Genomic DNA, 25,574 nt, shown 5'->3' on the forward strand with positions numbered 1-25,574 from the left:
ATGGTTGGATGGTATCACTGACTCAATGGACATGAGTTTGAGCAGGCTCCATGAGTTGGTGATGGACAGGGAAGTCTGGCCTGCTGCAGTTGCAAAGAGTTGGACATGACTGAGTGACTGAATTGATCTTGTTGTTCAGTCGCTAAGTTGTGTCTGACTCTCTGCGACCTCGTGGACTTTAGCACTCTAGGCTCCTCTGTCCTCCACTATCTCCCAGTTTGCTCAAAGTCATGTCCATTGAATCGATGATACCATCTAACTGTCTCATCCTCTGCCATTTCCTCCTCTTTTTGCCTTCAGTCTTTCCCAGCAGGGTCTTTTCCAGTGAGTCAGCTCTCACATCAGGTGGCCAAAGTATTGGAGTTTCAGCTTCAGTTATCAGTCCTTCCAATGAATGTTCAGGGTTGAATCCTTTAGGATTGACTGGTTGGATCCCCCTGCAGTCCAAGAAACTCTCAAGAGTCTTCTCTAGCACCAACATTTGAAATGATCAATTCTTTAGTGCTCAGCCTTTATGGTCCAACTCTCACATCTGTACATGACTACTGGAAAAACTACAGCTTTGACTACACAGACTTTTGTCAACAAAATGATGTCTCTGCTTTTTAATACACTGTCTAGGTTTGTCATAGCTGTCCTTCCAAGGAGTAAGCATCTTTTAATTTCATGGCTGCAGTCACTGTCTGCAGGGACTTTTTGGAGACCAAGAAAATAAAATCTATTACTGCTTCCACTTTTTTTTTTTCCTTCTCTTTGCCATGAAGTGATGGAAATGAATGCCATAATCTTAGTTATTTTAATGTTGAGCTTCGAGCCAGTTTTGTCACTCCTCTTTCTCTCTCATCAAGAGGCTCTTTAGTTCCTCTTCACTGAGGACCTGAAACTCAGCATCCCCTGTCCCAAACTCATAATCATCTGCCTTAATATTGGTTTTCCTCCACAGGTCCACTACCTCAGTAAACTGCACAATCCAGAAGTACAAGCAAGAAGACTGCTAGTTATTCTAGATGTCTTCATCACCCTTCTCCTTTTTGGTCTACTTTTGCCGGCTCATTCCCCTCTGAGTCTGTGCTGGATCTTCTCAGGAACTTATGGGTAGTCTGTCTTCTCTTCTTACCCTATAGTCTTTCTTGATGGAGGTTTCATGTACTCTAATGATTTTATTAATTCTTATATAGTTTATATGCTGAAGACTTTCATTTTAAATCATACCCTTGCTAAGAGAAAATTATTAGTGAAATATTTTTAATTTCTTCAGAAAAAAATTGCTCTAGTTTTGATCCTCCCCCATTTAAAAATAAAATCCTATCCCCATTTTATTCCTTATTAGCCATTTGTTCAATAAACTTATTAAATACACATTCCAAGTGTTTGCTCCTCACAAAAACACCATAAGGTGGGTATTATTAGACTCTAGAGGTCGAGTGACTTTTTCAGAAGTATACAACCAGCCAGAATTTGAGTTTTGGAAAACAGGAATTTTCTGACTATAAATTCTAAGCTCTTCTCAATAAACTGTACTGCAAATCTCTAAAGACCTTAGTACAAAGGAATCAGGTATATTAAGAAGAAAGCAAAATATTTAAACAAATGCATCATAAGGTGTGATTATATAACACTTAAGAAAGGTACTTTTTAAAAGATATAGTCTTTAATTAATTTACTTAAGTCCATAATTAATTTACTTTTTCCTCTCATCTTTCTACAAGGGAGTTGAATTTGTTTATAGTAGGAACAAATGAATAAAACAGTAATGAAATATAGAAACCTGGAATGGGGGATGGATAAGAAATAACTGAGAGTCTAGACTGGGGAAAGATGTAACCACGATTACCAACACTGATCCTCAAATTGGGTTCTATCCTCCAGGGATTCAAAGCAAGCGTGGTATAGCCAAGTAATTCCTACTTCCTGGAAGTGTCTGCTCAAACATTACCTTAGTGAGCCCTTCCGTGATCATGTTATTTAAAATAGCAGCCCTATCCCTTATACATACTCTCTACCCACCTTCCATTTATTTTTTCCCATAGCACTATAACTCACCGATGTACTTGCTCATTGATTCACTGTCTTTGTCTCCTTCCTACAACGGGAGATTAAAGACAGGAGAGATTTGGGCCTCTTTCTGTTTGTTTCTTTGTATTCTGGGTGCCTACAGCACTGCCCAGGAAAGAATAGGAGCTCATTAAATGTTTTAAATGAATGAATTAAAAACTACCAAGAAAATAAGGAACAAACAAATAATAATACTTAATAAATAACAAATAAGGAATACAAACAAATAATACAGAAAACTATCTATAATACAATGACTATTACCAGTTGCTAAAGCAATTGATGTTCCATATGATACAAATGAATAATGAAAATGTCTTTAGTGTATGGCCAGGTTGTTGGAGCAACTGAAGTCTTAAATTAGTAGCCTAATATAGAGTGCTCAAAGACTGATTTCCAAATGCTTAATCACTTAAATTCCAAAGGGAAAATGCTGTCATCCAGAAATGGAAGAATCATTATGCCATTTTCATGATGTTACTGTTAAATAAACTTCACATACTGAATAATGAAGGAGGAAGTTTAGTGTCTTCTTTTAATTTATTCTTCATATATTATTTTCATGTGTTTTCCACTGAGTATTTTTATGGATACCAGAAATGGTTATAATTAACTGGCTAATTCTCTATGAAGAAATCACTTCATTCTTGCCCTCCTTTAAATTTAAAAGCTTAAACTAAATGAACATCTACACTCCCATGAAACTCTTGAGAAGACATAATCGTCTGTGAAACCAATAACCATTCAACACATGGAGAAAGTATGCTAGAATGCTAGGAACAAGCAATTGGGATTTGTGTGCTGAATAAAAACTAGACATGAATATGGAATCCTTGGAGCAGCCATCCTGTTCTTATTAAAATTTGCTTTTGGTAGTTGTCTTGTGCTGTGCTGTGCTTAGTCACTCGGTTGTATCCAACTCTGTGACCCCGCCAGGCTCCTCTGTCCATGGGGATTCTCCAGGCAAGAATACTAGAGTGTGTTGCCATGTCCTCCTCCAGGAGATCTTCCCAACCCAGGGATCGAACCCAGGTCTTCTGCATTGCAGGCGGATTCTTTATCAGCTGAGCTACTAGGAAAGCCCCAGTAGTTATCTTAGTATCAGATTAATTTCAGTTATATAACTCAGCAGAAAGAACTTCAAATATAAATCAACCCTTGCTTTTCACATGCATATAAATCATGCATTTCCACATGTACTCTGAATGTATATTGTACAGTACTACCATGGAAGACTAGAATAGAATTAATCTTTTATAGCAGCACAAGAACACGAGACATTGTAAAGGAAAAGTTCAAGTGCCCTCACAATATACAAATTAATCTACTCTGTGTAGCACATTTTGGAAATGACTTTTTTTTATACTATAAGAAAATTAAGAATAAGTAAAAAAAATTATGGGTATCTCCATGGAAAACTGTGCATCGTTTAAAAGAATGTTTAGCCTTTATGACTTTCAAGATATTTTACAAGTTGGTAAATTATAAATAACCAACAGCAATGCAAATAATTTTTATTAACAGACAGACAAATTCTGTTCCATTAGAGGTTCAACTGTCTTCCCACCCCACCTATGGAAAAAGCCAGTCTCTCGGCTATTTGTAAATTCATTTCAACATACCTTTTTCCATATACATTTCTGACTGATTTCTCCATTGAAGCAGTTTTCACATTTGTCTGGTTCCCTCACTACTGATGAGCTAAATAAACCCCTTAACATGTATTCATTTTATATTTAATGAGCATTATAATTTTACCTCTTTTTGAAAATTATCCTTCAACTTTGCTATTATTGAAATGGCTGATCTGAATTTTAACCTATGTTAGTTATGCATTTCATTTACTGTCTTTCCTCTGTTTAGTTCAAGAAAAATTAAAAACAAGATAGCAAGTTCTGACCACTTACATAAATTAATGCTAGTTAGTATTCCAAGATCCTGTTTGTTAAATTTCACCTTCTTGATACTGTGGTTTTTAAAATACAGCACATCAAGGAACATAATCTTTGCCTAAATTCTTACAACTGTTTTACAGGGATCTTTAGCTCAATGCGCCGAAGAATTGATGCTTTTGAACTGTGGTGTTGGAGAAGACTCTTAAGAGTCCCTTGGACAGCAAGGAGATCCAATCAGTCCATCCTAAAAGAAATCAGTCCTGAATATTCATTAGAAGGACTGATGCTGAAGCTGAAACTCCAATACTTTGGCCACCTGATGTAAAGAACTGACTCGTTGGAAAAGACCCTGATGCTGGGAAAGATTGAAGGTGGGAAGAGAAGGAGACGACAGAGGATAAGATGGTTGGATGGCATCACCGACTCAATGGACATGTGTTTGAGTAAACTCTGGGAGTTGATGATGGACAGGGAGGCCTGCCATGTTGCGATCCATGGGGTTGCAAAGCGTTGGACACAATTGAGTGACTGAACTGAACTTAGCTCAATGCACGGCCAACATCATTCATTTCCTTTCTGTTGATTCTGACAATAGAATATGTTCCTGTTATACAAAAAGTTCTCTCTCTCTTAAAACTAATTTTTGTTATGAAAGTTTCCCCTGGGAAGCCACATTGCTTCAACAAAAACATCAACTGCATTTATACCAGCAGTGTCATTTTAGATAGAAAATTTTATAGACTCTATACTATCTCACAGATGCCAAAATAATTGTCTGAAGCATTTGCCATATGCAATTTCTGCTCTCATGGAGATGACGTTTCCTGTGTGAGCCTGTGAAGGGGAGAGTGGGAAGTTGCAGAGAATAAATATATTAACAAACAAACAAAATAATATCAAGTAGTGTGAGGGCTATGAATAAAACAGAGTAATGGCAGACAGGAAGATGGGTTGGACTGCCTACATTAGGCAGAGCTGGGATCTCAGAGAGGTTATAGTTAAGCCAATGATACGAAGATTTGCCAAAGGAATATCTGGGGAAAAGAACCCAGGCAGAGGCTTTGAGACAGAACTGAGCTGTCTGGGCTAGTGCAGTGATTTTGACTGTGATCCACAATAAGAGATATATTTTATGTCTTGACCTAATACATATCAACTAAAGTTCCACAAAATGACATTCATACCACATGTGAAGCATTCTAATGATTTCTGTCCTATCCTATCCTGTTCACAATTCACTAAATTAATTTCATGAACCAACACTAGCTTGATAGTTATTTAGCATGGGTTTGTATCGCAACTCTGCAATGTTCTAGCTGTGATACTTTCAGTATATTACTTAGCCTCCCTGTTCTGCAGTGTTTACAACTTTAAAGTGGGAAGCAACAGCAGTAGATCAAACCTGTGAGGTTTCATACCAGATTTCCTTCCAGAAAGACCAAATCAATTTTACTTCTAACTTCAGTGTATTGTTATTTCGTAAACTATTTCTTTAAATCCACATTATTCATTTTTAAAATGATCAAGTTGCTAGGTGAAATATTATCTCTAATAGTTTTAATTTGCATTTCTTTTATTTCCAGTGATGCTGGACATGTTTTCCTCCTTACTGGATACTAAATGTCACTGCAGGTTTTATTGCCTACAAACTGTACAAAAACAAGATGTTAAATATAAACTTTTACTAAGTATGTAAAGCTTCACCTAGCTGCAGCATATATAATTTATAACATGTTTATTATTACATTTATAATTTGTCACTTTTAAATTAAATGCAAAGTTTTAACATTTATTTACACTGCTGCTGCTGCTGCTGCTAAGTCGCTTCAGTCATGTCCGACTCTGTGCGACCCCATAGACAGCAGCCCACCAGGCTCCCCCATCCCTGAGGTTCTCCAGGCAAGAACATTGGAGTGAGTTGCCATTTCCTTCTCCAATGCATGAAAGTGAAAAGTGAAAGGGAAGTCACTCAGTCGTGTCCGACTCTTTGCGATCCCATGGACTGCAGCCTACCAAGCTCCTCTGTCCATGGGATTTTCCAGGCAAGAATCTTGGAGTGGGGTGCCATTGCCTTCTCATCTTACACTAAACTACATATAACCAATAAAGGAGAAAAACTTTTTTTGTATCCATTTGGGAGGATGGATACAAATCATTGAGAATATCAGCTAGTTCTTGAATTAGTTTTTGAAATTACTATAAATGGAAAAATACTAAAATTTGCTTTCATTGTCATTTTAACCAATAGAATTCAGTATTTAAAATCATAGTTACAAACTTAGACAAATGAAACCAAGTATTAAAAAATATACACACAATTTCAGCCATATCTACCAAGCATATTAAAAGAGTTGCCTATTGCAGTGGAAGAGAACATTTCTGCAATGAAGAAGTAAATTAATTAAATTAAATAAAAAATAAATCAATTAAAGTTAATGCTATGAATGAACTAACGATAGATAATAACAGGCCATGAAGTGAAGAGTATGACTGATTCAAGCTGCATGTTAAAATTTTCTACCTTTTGTACTTACCCTAAAATCAATTTTTTTTTTTTAAAGAAATGAAGTTTCTGGTGACATTATTGAGTACCTTGTACATATAGGGAAGTATGCTGGCTGCTACCACAGATGGAACAGTTTGTTTATTTAAAGAAGCCAAAATCAAACATTTTTCCTTAAAAATGAATTTTTTCTTAATTCTCAATTTGTGGCATGACAACAGCTTCTGTTAGATTTTATTATCTCTGAAAACCATGGAATAAGGAATTCTGAATTTAATCAAACTCATGAAATTTGCCAGCTATGGGAAATACACCTTAAATTCCCTGCCTCTGTAGGTGGTGTGCACACATCCCAGTAAAATTTTGATGAAGAGGATAAAAGACAAAAATAAAAATTTTTGGATTAATTGGAAGAGGGAATTAAAAAAAAACTCACCAATGTTAGAAAAAATTATATCAAAGGAATATAGTAAAAACCACAAATGGAAACTTAATTTTCTTAACACTGTGTTTGATATAAAGTATTAATAATAATTTTATCCTTCGTTTTCCATAAAGTTCAAAACATTTGGACCATGCGTTCCCTTTGATCAGATAAGCTCTAGTTTTGCCATAAGAAAACAGCAGCCACAAATAAAGCCAATCATTTCCTCTTCCTAAGCCAAGACAAGACATAGCTGCCAATGATGTTAAGTAGAAAAACAAAAAACAACAGAAAAAAATCCCCCTGGATGTGGGAAAAATTAGATCAGAAGACAGAAAGTATCTTTTGCATTAACTTAATTAGAAATTCAGTTTCTTTGTCCAAATGAAACTACCCTTTGATTATCTTGTTAATTCCCCTAAACACACACACACACACACACACACACACACACACACGAATACACCACACTCTTTAGGAACCAAAACATGACTAGTAGAGACTCAAAGTTTCTTGAAGATATGTGGCTGTTATTGCAAGATAACACTATGACTCCAGAGATCACAGAAATTAAAGATAGTGTGGCTAAAGCTTAAAGGAAATATGAAAAAAAGACATAGTTTCTACTTAGGTCTTTTGGTGCAAGGTTAATATCATAGAACTACTTTCGGTTTTTCCCTTTAGCCTTGCTTTGCCACTTCTGATCAGTAAATTGAGAACAACATGAACAGAGGAGGGTGGGTATTTTTCCCATCAAGGATCAGTGATCCACAACAAGAAAAAAAAAAAAAAAATCAAACTAGAGATCTATACAAAAAGCAACATAATCTACTTTAAAAAAAAAGAAATATGAAATACTTATCTGATTTTCAGATTAGGAAATCTTAATACTTTATTCAATAAATAATACTTATTCTATAAATCTGAAAATTGCAGAGACTAAAAATACAGTTCTATGATGTGGTTAGATAAGAAAAAGAAGGCAACCAGAGAAAAAAGATGAGAGAGAAGATGAGGGTAAAACAGGTAGCTAATATTCATTGAGGGCTTACTATATGGTAGGTCTTTCATAACACAAAATGTTCCTGAACCCTCATAAGAATTTTAAGTAGATAGAATTATACCCATCACATGAGGAAACTGAGTCTCTGAGGGATTAAGTTATTAGGATGATAAGACCCATAAAGCAGTAAAGCCAAGACTCAATCTTAGAACAGTCACACTCCAATACCTTTTCCACTGCTCTGCAACATTAGCTTCTATAGAAGAGAGGCGGCAGTGGGGTGGAGAAGGTGCATGGAAATGAAGAGAAAGTGGCTAGGATGGGAGGTGAGGAAGAATAAAAGGCAACAGGAGAGTGCGACACTCAGTAAGCAGAGATGAAAAAGAGATGGGTAGTAGCAGAGAAGGGCAGAAAAAGAACATGAACGTATGTGGCCATTGGCATAAGTGACTCCACTGTGGGCCCACAGGGTTCCTCCTGTTCTGCTGACCCCACCCAGGACTGTACTGTGCAGTAAGTCATTTCTCTGTTGTCAAGGGCTTTGGAGCTAATCAGCATTGTTTAATAATCATTAGGGCCAGGCTGGCCTCTTGCTCTGTAGTCCCCAAACAATGATGAAAACCTTCACTGACTTATTCCCTGTGTCCACAAGACTAGTTATCTATTCATAAATATTGACTTAGGAAGGCACTTCCTGTTTCCAAGCATGTACCCCCATACCCTAGGTTAACTGTAAAATTGTCTCAGTGGCCCCTTGGCAGTGTGGAGTGCAGCTGCAAATGCTCGCATATCCTTGTCTCCTCAATCCCACTCTGTAAGCAAGTTACCCTATAATATAGTGATCCACTGATTACATGGAATTGCCTGCCTTGTTTCTTTCAGTCTCTAGAGATACCTTCTTGGTTTGGTGAGCACCTTTTGTTCCCTCCATCCTCCAACAGAGAGGGAAAGAAAACTGGAGAAAGTTGCATATAAGGAGTTGCTTGAAGAAAAGATGCGAGAAAAGATCTGTTGGGAGACTACGTGTTTGGAATGTAGGTGTCAAGAAAATAAACAATTATTACGTATCCACTGGAGTATCTATCAGTAGAGCATTTTCAACAACTCAAATCACTGTAACCGTACTTCACTTTGAGCAGAGTTTCTCAACTTGAGCACTAGTGACATTTTGGGTCAGACAATGCTTTGCTGTAGGCGACTGTTCTGTGCATTACAGGCGGTTCAGCAGGATCCCTGGACTCTTATTAGATGCCAGTGGTACTATACCTCCTCAGTCTTAACATTCAAATGTGTCTCGAGACATTGCCAAGTGCCCCTTGTGAGTCTAATTGCCCTAAGAGCCATTGATTTAGAGGTTCCACCCTTGCATAATGACAAAAATGAACAAAAGGTATCTACCACATACAAAATTATCCCAGGAGTCACTCTAGTGACTAGATGCCCATTGGAAAGAAATTAGATTACGTCTAGGGCCAAGTTCATCTAAACTCAAGGAACTTGCTACAGTATTGTTTGCAGACTGTTTTTAAAAGATGTGAAAGGAAGTGGGTACAAACAGATATCTGTTTTTGAACTACACAATCTAAAGGGGGGCAGCAGATTTATCAGACTGTTCTTCCATCATGGGTGAAGGCTCTTATTTCTGAAAACAAAAACAAAACCAGCTCTGGAGTTTGGAGACCTGGGTTCTGGTGTGTTCTAGTACGAGACAGTTGTAAGACTGAGAGCAAATCACTTGGCCTGGGGAACCAAGGCTTGTTGGCTTCTTACACTTTACCTAGAGTTCAAATATACCCTTCGAGGGAAATAGTAAAAAGTAAAATAACTTCTACATTTCTATTACTGATACCATGTTGAAGGGAAAGTATGGTGGGCTGGCATGCTTATTACTCCCTGCCACTCAGAGTGTGGTCCACGGGCATAGCAGCAGCCTCACTTGAAGCGCTTGTGAGAGATGCAAAGTCTCAGGCCTCACCCCAGAACAACGAAATCATAACCTGTATTTAACAACAGATGCTTTGTTTGCACATTAAAGCTGAGGAGCACTGTTCTATTCCTCCTTCTTCCTAGGGTGGCTTTCTAACTGTAGAGTGTGCAAAACTTATAAACAACATTTCTCAGATTTCTTTTTAGTTAGGGTTCTAGTTGAAAATTAGGTCCAAATACTAACCCTTACATGCTTATAGCCAGATACCACTCTAACATTCTACATGTATTACATATACACATGCATATATATACACACATATGTATGTATATACATACGTATAACAATTTTGTGAGGTTGACACAACTATTTTCCCCTTTAGACAGATGAAGAAACTGAGGGCCAGAGGTCAATTAACTTGCCCAAAGTTACAGTTAGTAAGTAGCAGAGTGAGGATTCAAACCTAGGTATTCTGGATCTAGAATATGTACTGCTAATCATATCTTTAATGACAGATCAAAGAGTAGGTATAAGGCTTTCTGCTGCTGCCACCTTTTTTTTAAACAGATGATCTTGTGGAACATTCTTTGCTAAATGCTATTATGCACATTCCTTCATTTATTTATGTAAATATCTATAAGCCAACACTTATCTGAAAGTTCCAGGACCGCCAAAGGCAAGAAGCAGAAATAAAGCGTTACCATTTGAAAGAAATCAAAACCAACCTTATCTATAGAGTGGATGATTATACACCTAGAAGTCTAAGAGATATTAGTATATATTAGTGTTAGAATTAATAGGGACTTCCTCTGATGATCCCATGGCCAAGACACCACACTCCCAATGCATTGGGGCCCAGGTTTGATTCTTGATCAGATGTCACATGCTGCAACTAAAAGCTGACCTGTTGCAACTGAAGGACCCACGAGCCGCAATGAAGACAGAAGATCCACACGCCGCAGCTAAGACCCAGAGCAGCCAAATAAATACATAATATAAAAAAGGCTTCATCCCCCGAACACTCTTAAAAAGTGAATTAATACAAGAATTCAGAAAGGTAGTTAGTTTAAAACTAATATATAAAAACCAATAGCTAAAAACCAGCAGTAAAAATGTGATATGGAAAAAGAAACCCCCTTCAGAATGCCAACAGAAAAATGTAAAAGCTTATTTCAGTATTTATAACTACTATAAAGGATTGTGAACCCAAAGAGAAAGTGGATTATTCAGTGATTAGGGGGAAAATAAGATTAGTTCCATACCTCACACAATACATGAAGTCATTGTAAAGAGATTAAATACAGAGAGTAAAAAAATAAAAATAAAACTATAAACACACACATAAAGGAAACATTGGTGGATATTTTAATTAACTGTAGGATTAGAAAGAATGTTCTAAAGAAATATATAAAAATATATGTGTGTGTGTCTGTGTGTGCATGTTTGAGGGTGTAAGATGTGTGTATTAAATTTCCAAAAGTATTCCTTTGGCTAATAAAAATTTAAAGCATTTCTAAATCAAAAACATCATAAAATTATAAAGCAAATAGCAAGCAGGGAAAATAATTATAAGCAATGTGAAATATGGCATTAATATCTTAAAATAATGCCAAAAGAAAAAATGGTCAAAGAGCATGATTTAAAAGAAATGCAGAACTTCCCTGGTGGTCCAGTGGTTAAGAATCTGCCTGCTGATGCAGGGGCTACGAATTCAATCCCTGGTATGGTAAGAGTGCACCTGCTTCAGAGCCACGACTATTGAAGCTGGTGTGCAGCCAGGAAGACCAGCGCAGCCAAAAATAAATAAATAAATAAATAACATTTTTAAAATCTAGGGGAAAAGTGCAGATGCTCGGTAAATATATGAATGGTCTAGTAAACCTCTCTAGCAATATCTTATGACAGTAAGATAATTTTTGCCTACTAAACGTGAACCGTGAACTTCCTGATGTTCAAGCTGGTTTTAGAAAAGGCAGAGGAACCAGAGATCAAATTGCCAATATCCGCTGGATCATGGAAAAAGCAAGAGAGTTCCAGAAAAACATCTATTTCTGCTTTATTGACTATGCCAAAGCCTTTGACTGTGTGGATCACAATCAACTGTGGAAAATTCTGAAAGAGATGGGAATACCAGACCACCTGATCTGCCTCTTGAGAAATGTATGCAGGTCAGGAAGCAATAGTTAGAACTGGACATGGAACAACAGATTGGTTCCAAATAGGAAAAGGAGTACGTCAAGGCTGTATATTGTCACCCTGCTTATTTAACTTATATGCAGAGTGCATCATGAGAAACGCTGGGCTGGAAAAAGCACAAGCTGGAATCAAGATTGCTGGGAGAAATATCAATAACCTCAGATATGCAGATGACATCACCCTTATGGCAGAAAGTGAAGAGGAACTAAAAAGCCTCTTGAAAGTAAAAGAGAGTGAAAAAGTTGGCTTAAAGCTCAACATTCAGAAGACGAAGATCATGGCATCTGGTCCCATCACTTCATGGGAAATAGATGGGAAAACAGTGGAAACAGTGTCAGACTTTTTTTGGGGGGCTCCAAAATCACTGCAGATGGTGACTACAGCCATGAAATTAAAAGACACTTACTCCTTGGAAGGAAAGTTATGACCAACCTAGATAGCATATTGAAAAGCAGAGACATAACTTTGCCAACAAAGGTCCATCTAGTCAAGGCTATAGTTTTTCCAGTGGTCATGTATGGATGTGAGAGTTGGACTGTGAAGCAAGCTGAGCGCCAAAGAATTGATGCTTTTGAACTGTGGTGTTGGAGAAGACTCTTGAGAGTCCCCTGGACTGCAAGGAGATCAGTCCTGGGTGTTCACTGGAAGGACTGATGCTGAAGCTGAAACTCCAGTACTTTGGCCACCTCATGTGAAGAGTTGACTCATTGGAAAAGACCCTGATGCTGGGAGGGATTGGGGGCAGGAGGAGAAGGGGACGACAGAGGATGAGATGGCTGGATGGCATCACCGACTCGATGGACGTGAGTCTGAGTGAACTCCAGGAGTTGGTGATGGACAGGGAGGCCTGGCGTGCTGCGATTCATGGGGATGCAAAGAGTCGGACACGACTGAGCAACTGAACTGAACGGAAACTGGCAAAGATTAATCTACCAATTAAATCATTGCTGACACGGATGGCTTCTAACTGACACTCTTACATACTAATGCCAGAAATGTACACTGGTGCAGGCTTTCCTGAATGTAATTCTTTAGGATGTTTCAAGAGACTTCAAAGAGTTTGACTTACTGACCTAGGCCTTCCACTTTTAGAAATTTATTCTAAGGTAGAACTGTGAGGAACTGTGACAACAAGGTAGAACTTTATAAGCAAAGATTTTTACTGCAGTATTATGTATAAAGCACATTAAATATGTAGTATTAGGGGAATGACAATTAAGCAGCCTTAAAAATAATTTTTGCAAAGAATTTTTGATAAAGTTGGAAAATGGCATAACATGCCTAAGTAGATAAAACAAGATACCACATTCAAATATTACATTAAACCTTGTTAAAAAATGTGTGTATATACACACATACACACAGATATATGAATGCAGTAACACCAAATATTTCACATTTTATAGCACAATATTACTCAGATTTCAAATGCTCTTGTTTTCTTCTTTAGATTGTTCTATATTTCTACATTTTCCAAAGTACATAACACATAATCATGAAGACCTTAAAGCTAGAAATAATGATTCTAAAGTCAATCCAAGAATAGCGGTACCTTTCTATGCTCTAAGATGGCAGGGACATCTTAGGTTATTCAGGTTGTGAATGCCACGTCTGAGTGGATGCCACTCACATTACACACATAAATGTAATAAAAGGACTAGAAACTTTAACCTTCTAGGTATACAGCAGGGCAGATACTCTAAGGGACCTGGCATTCAGAGTCAGAACATATTTTGATCATCTCTCAATGGCACCCCACTCCAGTACTCTTGCCTGGAAAATCCCATGGATGGAGAAGTCTGGTGGGCTGCAGTCCATGGGGTCGCTAAGAGTCAGACACGACTGAGCGACTTCCCTTTCACTTTTCACTTTCATGCATTGGAGAAGGAAATGGCAACCCACTCCAGTGTTCTTGCCTGGAGAATCCCAGGGATGGGGGAGCCTGGTGGGCTGCCGTCTCTGGGGTGGCACAGAGTGGGACACGACTGAGCGACTTAGCAGCAGCAGCAGCAGCAGCAGCATGCACACAGTTACCAACACACATTCAGGGCAGCTATGTCCTGTCCCTTCAGTTCCTTGGGCATTTTGCCTGTCTCCTGGCTTTTCTTTTTGATGCCAAACTCCTACTTCAGACTTAACACAGTTCCTTCATCTGGGGAACCTGGTCCAGTCTTTCAAGTCCTCCTTTCCTAGGACACAGGCTGCCTTGTCAATTATCCTACCTGGAAAGATTCAGGGCAAAAGGACAGAGGAACCTTAGTTTTTCTCTCAGATGGAGTAGGATTTAAGGATAAATTGTAAAAAAAAAAAAAAGAACAAAAACGCTGACAAGATCTTAGTTATTGAGAAAACACCTATATAAATAACCAGTATTTTGGTACTACATGAAATAAATACTATTTTTATCTGGTATCATAATAACAATGAGCCAAAGACACATTTGGTATAATCAAAGCTGATGTAAGAGCCCTCCAGGTTGAAGGAAGGGCAAGAGCTTTTGAGTCAACAATGTAAAGAAAAAGTGAAGGGAAAGATGTATGTAGAGGAAACTTTAGCCTGGGAAAGAGCCAAAGGAAGAAACCTGCTTCATCAAATTATCAGGTAAGGGCAAACTGTGAAAGAACTAGAAATAGAAAGGGATTTAATACAGAAAATTAGGGACTGACAAAAATCTTGGGAAGAGCTGGAGGAGCAGAAGTCAGGTGCCTTCTGGAGCTACTGCATTCAAGAACACACCACCCTTAACCTTGGTCCAGATATAAGGGAGCCTCTGCTATTACTGTAGCCGCTGCTACCAATTCTCTCTTACCATCCATGAGGCTACTCAGATTCTGGAATATTGAGTGTGTCAAGCAGAAAGGACAGCAAGGAGATGGCCTCTGTCTCATTTCCAGCTAATTAGTTTTGGTTTTGATTCTGTTTATATCATTGTTTCTATGGAAAAGTTCACTCCAAGTTCCAAATATCAACAACAAGTTTACAAACCAAGTTTTCAAAAGTACTCCATTTGTAATTTGGAGTCCACGTGTCCTTAAAGCAGCAAACATACACACACTATCTGCCTAAAGAAAAGCAAATTAAAACAACTCATTAAGTTATGTTTTACAGTTGTTAATTTCATTGACCTCTTCCTCAAATATCTTTATGTCTCTACTGTCATTACAAGACAGTGCATACAAAATTTAAGTTTCATTTTCAGCACTTGAAAAAAGCTACATTTATTGCTTCCCTGATAGCTCAGATGGCAAAAAATCCACCTGCAATGTAGGAGACCAGGAGACTTCCATCCTTAGGTTGGGAAGATCCTCTGGAGAAGGGAATGGCAACCCACTCTAGTATTCTTACCTGGATAATTCCATGGACAGAGGAGCCTGGTAGGATACAGTCAATGGGGTTGCAAAGAGCTGGACACGACTGAGACTAACACTTTTCATTATCAAGAAGTGATATATCACAATAGCTTGTTTCTTATACCAATGGGTTGGGTTGTATCAATTTCTTGTTTATTTTTGACTTACTTATGAGAAGTTCTTTGGTGCATATATATTATTAGGAGGGAATGCATATCTCAGGTGTAATTTTCAAGTATTGTGTATGTGGGCTTAGAGTACATAAATAAACCATGTGATAAAAATAAAATGATAACTTTTTCACAGGAGTATAGGGAAATAAATGTCCATGACATACAATGATAGAGGCAGGTATGTAAAGTATATCTGTTTTCTAGGGTATATGTTTCTTTTTTTGTTTGTTTCATCCCTTTTTGTGTACCCTAAGCAATTCCGTTAAGACCAGAGCTGCTGCTGATGAAAAATCCACAAAAGCTTAGATGAAGTATTTTACATACTCTCTTACAACCGCTTGAAAATTACTTTGGGACCTTCAGTTCAAATATATTTCCCCTGCCCCAGGGAATTTCTGTTGCTGTTTTCTTCACTTTGCCAGTTGAACAACTAAAGTAAGAGGAAACAGTCCTTTAGCTACTGAGTCATGGTACAATTAATGGGGGAAAACCATCAGGAAACTAGTTAGGAAGATCTCATAGCTACCAATTATATGCTTCAGTTACCATCTCCTATATCGTCAAAAGAATGAAAAATTACACTTCCACATGGTGAGAAAACCTAATGCTAAGGCATATTTTGTGCCTGCCACACGGTTATTTCTGTTTCCTAAACACAAGGCAGAGAAATTACCTATTAATGCATTTAGTGATATTGGAGTTTGTGAAATGTGGCAAAAAGATGCTGAAGGATAATGAGAGAAGACAGGCATCAATTGATCTCAACAGTATACCCTGTAATAAAGGCAAAGGATAATTTTATTTCTTGCGCTTTAATGGGATTCTGAGGGTAAACTAATCTCGGGTATTTTTGAAGGTCTACTGTATTTGATGGTGAAAATTCATCCCACTATGTGGGATAATTCAATTTCTTTCATTAAACGTCTTGCCTAATTGTCAAGATACATGCTATAATGCCTATTATCACCATATTTTTTTTAGGGAAAGCAAAGTCAGAGTTTCAAAAATTGCCCAACTTCTCTTTTCTTTATTATGGCTGGACTCATGTTTTTTCCCCCTTTGGTAACAACTGAAAGCAATTTTCCGGCGTTTTCAGTTTTTCAATGAAGTTTAGATCTCCTTTCTGTTCATGTGAAAAACTTGCTCTGGGAGAGTCCCCGTCAAGACATCCATTGTAATACTCGCTCCTACACATGCCTTCAGATACTGACTGCATGGCTACAGAAATACACCTACACCGTACGGAGGCGCTAGGTGTGTTCAGAAATGCCAAGATGGAAGGCGGGAGGGGAGTCGCTGGCCCCTAAAACACAGCCCCGGGGAACCTATTCCAAGTGGAAGAGTGTTTACATGTAAGGCTTTCAGATAAGTGACCGTTATGGAGGGCACTTCCCCAGAGCCCTGGGCTCTGGCCTGAGAATCCTCTCCGCCAGACGGGTGGGAAAGGGCGGCGCTCACCCAGCCAGGCACGCGACTCCGGGTCGGCCCTCGGCACGCGACCCCGCGGCCCGCCCCGAGCGCGCCGTCAACTGCTCTCGGGGTCAACTGTTCGGCTTCCCGGAATGCCGCGGAGCCCAGCTCCCCGAGCCGACCACAGCCCGGGCGCCGCCCTCCCGCCGGACCACTTTCCTCCGCCGCCGCGTGGGGCTCGGGAAACCGGCCGGAGCGCGCCGACCCGCCCGGCTCACCTGCTCCCGCTCCTCCAGCGGCCGCCGCCCGCGCCGCCGCGGGCTCGCCCCGGACTCCTGCTCTGTCCCCGCCGCCGCTCGCTCCGCCAGTGCGTCTCGGTCTTCGTCGCGCTCCCCGCCGCTGCCTCCGCCGCCGCCGCCGCCGCCTAGCAGCTGCCCGGCCGAGCACATCCCGCCGCCAACTTCTGCCGCCCGGGACGGCCGCCAAGCCGGAGGCAGCGACCGAATGCCCGAGGGCCGCCGTAGGATCGTCCGCGCTTGCCACTGACAGGCGCCTCCAGAGCGCGCCCCGCCGGCTGGGGCGCCACAAGTACCAGCCAGGCTCGGCCCCTCGAGTCACGGGCTCGCCCCGCCCTCAGCCGCCGGGGCGGAGCCCGAACGGGGGCGGGGCCACGGAGGGGCGGGGCCAAGGGCGCGCGCGCGCGTGCGAGTGTGACAGGAGAGGGAGTCTGTGTGACTCTACGTTAAGAGACTCTGTGTGTGTGACATTGTGTATGAGAGAGAGGAGCTGTGTATGAGAGACTGTGTGAGAGACTATGCGAGAGAAATTTTGTGTATGAGCAGTACAACAACCGTGAGAGACTGTGTAAGAGATGGTGTGTGCATAGGAGAGACTGAGAGCCTACTAGACAGAACTGTGAGAGAGAGACTGTGAAAGACAGGATGTATGCGTTTGTGAGGGAGAGAGGAGAGCGTGTGTTGGTGTGTGTGTGTGAAACACACACAGACACTCCAGCGAGACCCCTCTGGGTTTGCCTGGCACTACTGGTGTGCCTGGGTACGCTGCTGGCTGCCTGTCCTGAGTAAACTGTCCATCCTTGCAAGTAATACACATTCTATGTCTATTTCGTTCCTTTTGCCTCCTTTCTGTGTCTCTCCGAAGGTCTGAAGGTATCTGTTGAGTGCTTGCTTCCTTGGTGTGTGTTGGTTGTCAAAGCCTTGGAACCATAGGTAGTGTATCTGCTTTTGTGTATGTTTCTATAAATGGTAAGAATATATCACTCTCAGTGTGGGGGATACATTTAGTTTATAATTCTTTTTCTTTCTACTTGTGTTGTTATGATTTAAAATAATTATATATATATATATATATATATAGCCTTTGTCCCCACTCCTGGCACAGAGCTCCTAAAACCTTGAAGCTTGCCAAGTGGTGAGAAGGATAAAGATGTCCTTTGTTATGTTAATGAGGTAACTTTTTGGTAGCCCCTATGAAACTTAAGGATGGGTCCTATTCCCAGAAGAACCAACCTTGTGATTAGAGGATTGGAACTTTGAGTCCCATCCCCTGATTTCCTGGGAGGGCAGAGGGACTGAGGTTGAGTCGATCACCAAAGCTCAAGAATTTAATCAGCCTTGCCTACATACTGAAACCTCTGTAGAAACACAAAGGACAGGGGTGTGGAGAACTTCCGAGTTGGTGAACAGGTGGAAATGGGGGGAGAGGGGCAGCTTAGAGTGCTCATGGAAGCTCTGCATCTTGTCCCACACACCTTGCCCTGGGTACCTCTTCATCTGACTGTTTACCCATATCCTTTGTACTATCTTTTGTAATAAAATGGTTAAGTAAATGCTTCCCTGAGTTCTGTGAGCAACTCGAGCAAACTAACGGAACCCAAAGAGGGTGATCAAGGGAACCTTCACTATATAGCTGGCTGGTATTAATAGAAGCACAAGTTACAACCTGGACTTGCAATTGGCCTCTGAAGTGTGTGGGGTGGGGTGGAGGGGAGTTGGACAGAAGAGAAGAGGCGGGCAGCAGTTTTGTGGAACTGAGTCCTTGGCCTCTGAGATCTGTGATCTTGTCTCCAGATAGGTAGTTTCAGAACTGAGTTAATTGCTTGGTGTGGTTGAAAAATACACATTAGACTCCCCTATCCATTTTGTTAAATGGAAGCCAGGGCACTTAAATCCCATATCAAATTTTGTAAATCTCTTATCTGAACTTTGAGAAAATATAGACTATTGATAGATATAATAGCAGACTATGTTTCAATGGAAAGTAAACATGCCTAGGTATGGAGAAGAAGGAGTTATTTGATTCTTTTATTAAAATGTCTTTAGGCCCAGAGAAGGGAATTAAAATAGGCAGGAACCTAAAGGCTTATTTTAAAGACCTGTTTCCTGGCTTTGGTAGTCAGGACTGCAGAAACCAGGAAATATGCCTTTGGATATCACAAATTAGAAAGAAAATGAATCTGATTTATTTCCTTTCTTAAAAGCCTTTAGACTCCAGGAGGAAAGTATTTAATGTTATATATATATAATCAGAAACAAATGTCACCATGGGAACCCAAGGGCATTCCCTGATGGCCCTCATTGCTTTCCTCTAATGCCATTCTGTTCTGAAAATTTTGCTTTGGCTCTTAGTAGCGTTTCTTACGGAGAAGGCAATGGCAACCCACCCCAGTACTCTTGCCTGGAAAATCCCATGGACAGAGGAGCCTGGTAGGCTGCAGTCCATGGGGTCCCTAAGAGTCAGACATGACTGAGTGACTTCACTTTCACTTTTCACTTTCATGCATTGGAGAAGGAAATGGCAACCCACTCCAGTGTTCTTGCCTGGAGAATCCCAGGGATGGGGGAGCCTGGTGAGCTGTCATCTCTGGGGTCACACAGAGTCGGACACGACTGAAGCGACTTAGCAGCAGCAGAAGCAGCGTTTCTTATAAAAAAAAAAGACTTTATATATTTTAAGAAAAGTTTAGGATTATGTGTAGTGGTACAGAGAATATCAGCTTTTACTACCAACTCTGTGGAGCTTAAGGCACATTTTGAAGTTCACCCTATTTTGGCTTTTATCTGTTAACTTGGTAAATCAAGCAGCTATGCATGCTTCACTCAGGTTACAGAGTGAACAGAAACTTCTTGTATACATGAGGACTCAGAAGGCACAGGGTGTGTATATGGCCAGGAAAAAAGAATAATACAGTTTAACTTTGTTCAACTTAGGGGACAAGTCTTATTAAAGTGCTTTAGAATATATGTCTGATCTTTTGAAGAGTCCCGCTTCTTGATTCTTTGAGAAGTGTATTCTTTCAGTTATTTCACAGATATTTATTGAATACCTCTAGGCATTAGACTCAGGTCTAGGTTCCTCCTCTCGTGAAGGTTCCATTTTATTTCTTTTGAATTCTATTCTGCTTTTCCTGGCAAACACCAAGAATTTTCAGCAAAAGTTGGGCAGAATTCTCTGATTCCTACCTAGAACTGATATCAGAACCTTCTTTCTCAGTAGCTATCCTTTATTTAGTGCATGAGTTTCCTCTTTGAACTATTATTCATTTGTTTATAAAGACTTTGGTCTTTCTTAAAGATTTAGAGGCTCATCTCTTTCCCAAAAACCCAGTAGAAGCATTTTATACAAAAGACATTATTCAGATTGCATCACAGATCACATACTTTCAAGTGCATCTTATCGGGGGGGACCTTTTTACTCTGTTGCATAGTATGAATAATAAATACATAAAGCTATTACTGCCAGTTTCCCATGAGAAATATAAGATTTTTTATTACCTAGGCAACTATAACCTGTTGATCTCAAATTGTAATGTAGTTTAGTTGTGATTTTATTGGTGTGTTTACCTTGTGTTTTCCTAGGGATTAGTAAGTGGCAAAAACCAGATTCTTTTCTCAGGAGTGGCCTGTGTAGTGCAAATGTGTCTTGTGCAGTTGCTGTGGGAACAAGGACTTTGAATCTCTCACTTTCACACCTTTAATATCTTATTTTAAATCTTCTTCCATTCATGTGTACATCTTTCTAGGAAGAAAAAATGAATCAGAGTGATCTGTATTCATTTAGTAATATAGTGTTAGAAGCAAGTGCAGTTATTTATAGAAATTGAGCCAAACTTCATTTTTTCAGTTTAATTTTGACATACTATGATGTTATTATATGCTTCCTATACTTTAATTTTGGCCTCTCATTTTTAAAATTTGTGTTCTTTCTTGTTCAGCAGAGCCTTCGGTATGGGAAATACTTTTTGAGATGTTTGGAATCTTAAAATTCCAGGAAAAACTATTGTTTCTGGATAACATGAGTTTAAAGGAAAAGGAACTTACTAGAGAACACTCATGTCCTTTATTGTTCCTTTATTTTAAGGAAGCTATATCAGAAATATGTGGAACCAACAGTTTCTCAATATTCTATAGCCATCCCAGAGAACACGGTCTGATTGGGAGAAGGAAAAATTTGCCCTTCTTCCTGGAATTAATTTCTATTCTTTCTTTTGTTCAGTTCAGTTCAGTCACTCAGTCGTGTCTGACTTTTTGCAACCCCATGAATCACAGCACGCCAGGCCTCCCTGTCCATCACCAACTCCTGGAGTTCACTCAGACTCACGTACATCGAGTCAGTGATGCCATCCAGCCATCTCATCCTCTGTCATCCCCTTCTCCTCCTGCCCCCAATCCCTCCCAGCATCAGAGTCTTTTCCAATGAGTCAACTCTTCGCATGAGGTGGCTGAAGTACTGGAGTTTCAGCTTTAGCATCATTCCTTCCAAAGAAATCACAGGGCTGATCTCCTTCAGAATGGACTGGTTGGATCTCCTTGCAGTCCAAGGGACTCTCAAGAGTCTTCTCCAACACCACAGTTCAAAAACATCAATTCTTCGGCACTCAGCTTTCTTCACAGTCCAACTCTCACATCCATACATGACCACTGGAAAAACCATAGCCTTGACTAGATGGACCTTTGTTAGCAAAGTAATGTGTCTACTTTTCAATATGCTATCTAGGTTGGTCATAACTTTCCTTCCAAGGAGTAGGCATGTTTTAATTTCATGGCTGCAGTCACCATCTGCAGTGATTTTGGAGCCCAAAAAAATAAAGTCTGACACTGTTTCCACTGTTTCCCCATCTATTTCCCATGAAGTGATGGGACCAGATGCCATGATCTTCGTCTTCTGAATGTTGAGCTTTAAGCCAACTTTTTCACTCTCCTCTTTCACTTTCATCAAGAGGCTTTTGAATTCCTCTTCACTTTCTGCCATAAGGGTGGTGTCATCTGCATATCTGAGGTTATTGATACTTCTCCCGGCAATCTTGATTCCAGCTTGTGTTTCTTCCAGCCCAGCATTTCTCATGATGTACTCTGCATATAGGTTAAATAAGCAGGGTGACAATATACAGCCTTGATGTACTTCTTTTCCTATTTGGGACCAGTCTGTTGTTCCATGTCCAGTTCTGTTGCTTCCTGGCCTGCATACAAATTTCTCAAGAGGCAGATCAGGTGGTCTGGTATTCCCATCTCTTTCAGAATTTTCCACAGTTGATTGTGATCCACACAGTCAAAGGCTTTGGCATAGTCAATAAAGCAGAAATAGATGTTTTTCTGGAACTCTCTTGCTTTTTCCATGATCCAGCGGATGTTGGCAATTTGGTCTCTGGTTCCTCTGCCTTTTCTAAAACCAGCTTGAACATCAGGAAGTTCACAGTTCACGTATTGCTGAAGCCTGGCTTGGAGAATTTTTAGCATTACTTTACTAGCGTGTGAGATGAGTGCAATTGTGCGGTAGTTTGAGCGTTCTTTGGCATTGCCTTTCTTTGAGATTGGAATGAAAATGGACCTTTTCCAGTCCTGTGGCCACTGCTGAGTTTTCCAAATTTGCTGTCATACTGACAGCACTTTCACAGCATCATCTTTCAGGATTTGGAATAGCTCAACTGAAATTCCATCACCTCCAGTAGCTTTGTTTGTAGTGATGCTTTCTAAGGCCCACTTGACTTCACATTCCAGGATGTCTGGCTCTAGGTCAGTTATCACACCATGGTGATTATCTGGGTCGTGAAGATTTTTTTTGTACAGTTCTTCTGTGTATTCTTGCCACCTCTTCTTAATATCTTCTGCTCCTGTTAGGTCCATACCATTTCTGTCCTTTATCGAGCCCATCTTTGCACGAAATGTTCCCTTGGTATCTCTGATTTTCTTGAAGAGATCTCTAGTCTTTCCCATTCTGTTGTTTTCCTCTATTTCTTTGCATTGATCACTGAAGAAGGCTTTCTTATCTCTTCTTGCTATTCTTTGGAACTCTGCATTCAGATGCTTATATCTTTCCTTTTCTCCTTTGCTTTTCGCTTCTCTTCTTTTCACAGCTATTTGTAAGGCCTCCCCAGACAGCCATTTTGCTTTTTTGCATTTCTTTTCCATGCGGATGGTCTTGATCCCTGTCTCCTGTACAATGTCACGAACCTCATTCCATAGTTCATCAGGCACTCTATCTATCAGATCTAGGCCCTTAAATCTATTTCTCACTTCCACTGTATAATCATAAGGGATTTGATTTAGGTCATACCTGTATGGTCTAGTGGTTTTCCCTACTTTCTTCAATTTAAGTCTGAATTTGGCAATAAGGAGTTCATGATCTGAGCCACAGTCAGCTCCCAATCTTGTTTTTGCTGACTGTATAGAGCTTCTGTCAATTGAATACATCTTACTGGCTTTGTTTCCTGGTGGGTTGGTGGTAAAGAATCTGCTTGCCAGTACAGGAGACACAGTTTCTATCCTTGGGTTGGTAAGAGCCCCTGGAATAGAAAATGACAAATCACTCCAGTATCCTTGACTGGGAAATCCCATGGACAGAGGAGCATGGAGGGCTACAGTCTATGGGGTCACAAAAGAGTTGCACACAACTTAGCGACTAAACAAAAACAATAATAATATTGGCTTTATTCAGCCATTCATGAGTCAGGCAGTGTCCAATCTAGAAGATAGAAAGAAGCTTCAAAGAATTGTACAACAGAGTTTTATAGACCAAAGTGAGCAGGAACAGGAAAGTTATACTGGGCATTTGCTGATTGGTTGAAAGTGAAAGTGAAGTCACTCAGTCATGTCCGGCTCTTTGCGACCCCATGGACTGTAGCCTATCAGGCTCCTCAGTCCATGGAATTTTCCAGGCAAGAGTACTGGAGTGGGTTGCCATTTAAAGCAGGGTTATTCCCTTACATGGAGCAAAGGGAGGTCTTGGAGCCTGGTGAGATAACTTGTGCTGGACAAGTAAGCACTGATCAGTTGACCTAGGCCTGCCTTTTCCAAGGATCAAAGCAATTAAGTTTTGGTTTGCCAAGGTAGGGTTTAGCATGAGTGATTCCATCTTGGGCCTAATCTGTTTACATTAACTGTTTTACTCCTTTTTTCTGATGTGGCTTCTTTGCACCCACATGTACTATGAGTTTCCTCCTAATGGTAGCAAAGTAGATTAAGAATTGCATTTTCATTAAAAAAAAAAAAAAAAAAGAGTTGAGAAGGCTATTCAAACTTGTTAGTAGAGAAAAAAATCGAAATGTAAACAATTATAAAGTGCTACTTAATAAGTATTAGCAGTTTTAAAAATGTTGAATAAAGCCTAATGTGGACAATGTCTTGGGGAAATGGTTAAATCAATTACTGCTAGTTCACCACAAACTGATGGTATTCTTTTTTTATGATTCTGAATATGGGATATATTCAGAATCATAAAAATATCCATACCCTTTTGCCCAACTGCAGACCTAGGAAAAAATTGAAAAGAGGTTAAAAAAAAACTGTTTGATGTTCAAGGCAAAACTATAGTAAAAAATTGAGAGAAGCCTGCCCTTCAATAGGGACATGGCTGAGAAAACTATGGTCTGCTGCTGCTGCTAAGTCACTTCAGTCGTGCTTGACCCTGTGTGACCCCACAGATGGCAGCCCACCAGGCTCCTCTGTCTCTGGGATTCTCCAGGCAAGAACACTGGAGTGGGTTGCCATTTCCTTCTCCAAAACTATGGTATACCAACAATTAAATGTATGAGACCTTATAACAGTAATGATGAAGATTTTATATCATTGTGGTAAACATATTTAATAAAATGTTAAATGAAAAAGCACAGCCTGATGGTAACAAAGCCACTTAGCTATCCTACATCTCAGGAGCTGGGAAGATAAAAAGAGTAATATGGAACTTAACTCTGTTCAATTTAGGGGATAAAGCTGACAGAAGTGAAATTATGTAAACGTATAGATAAAATTCATAAGAGAAATTTTTTAAATGCTTTCTGGATTTTGTGTTTCCTTGTAAAATTTATTTTAATGTTGTAATTTAAAAATAATCATTTTTATAGATCTGTTTCTGTTTTCTTTGTAAAATTGGATGGCTGGCACGAAAAGTCTGGTTGACTTGACTTCATAGCTGAAAGTTCTATTACCTTTTGTTGAATAATTTAGTTCTTGAATGGACTTTTGGATCTTTTATTTATGCTGTTCTCAATAATTTAGAATCTTAGAGTTGGAAGGAATCTAAGAGGCAGTTTAGAACAAACTCCCACCCAGTATAGGGATCCCTTCTATAACATTCTTAACAGATGGTCACCCTCCTTCTGTTTGAAGGCTTCCAACTATGG

General features: G+C 39.7%; 1 protein-coding gene and 1 long non-coding RNA gene across 2 annotated transcripts in view; one reads left to right on the forward strand and one right to left on the reverse strand.

Moving 5' to 3' along the window:
• LOC133249253 (uncharacterized) overlaps positions 1-9,701 on the forward strand; it is a 31,796-nt gene extending 22,095 nt beyond the window's left edge. The window contains exons 3-4 of the long non-coding RNA XR_009736893.1: positions 944-1,095; positions 4,091-9,701. This is a non-coding gene — a long non-coding RNA (uncharacterized LOC133249253). The remainder of the gene's footprint in view (positions 1-943; positions 1,096-4,090) is intronic.
• The window catches only part of FAM241A (family with sequence similarity 241 member A), a 45,293-nt gene extending 27,749 nt beyond the window's left edge, over positions 1-17,544 (reverse strand). Inside the window, exon 1 of the mRNA XM_061419388.1 lies at positions 17,215-17,544. Within this exon, the coding sequence (XP_061275372.1) occupies positions 17,215-17,385 (171 nt within the window). The 5' untranslated portion in view covers positions 17,386-17,544. The remainder of the gene's footprint in view (positions 1-17,214) is intronic.
• Between the last annotated feature and the right edge of the window lie 8,030 nt (positions 17,545-25,574).

Source organism: Bos javanicus, chromosome 6 (genome assembly GCF_032452875.1).
Source record: "Bos javanicus breed banteng chromosome 6, ARS-OSU_banteng_1.0, whole genome shotgun sequence".
NCBI lineage: Eukaryota > Metazoa > Chordata > Mammalia > Artiodactyla > Bovidae > Bos > Bos javanicus.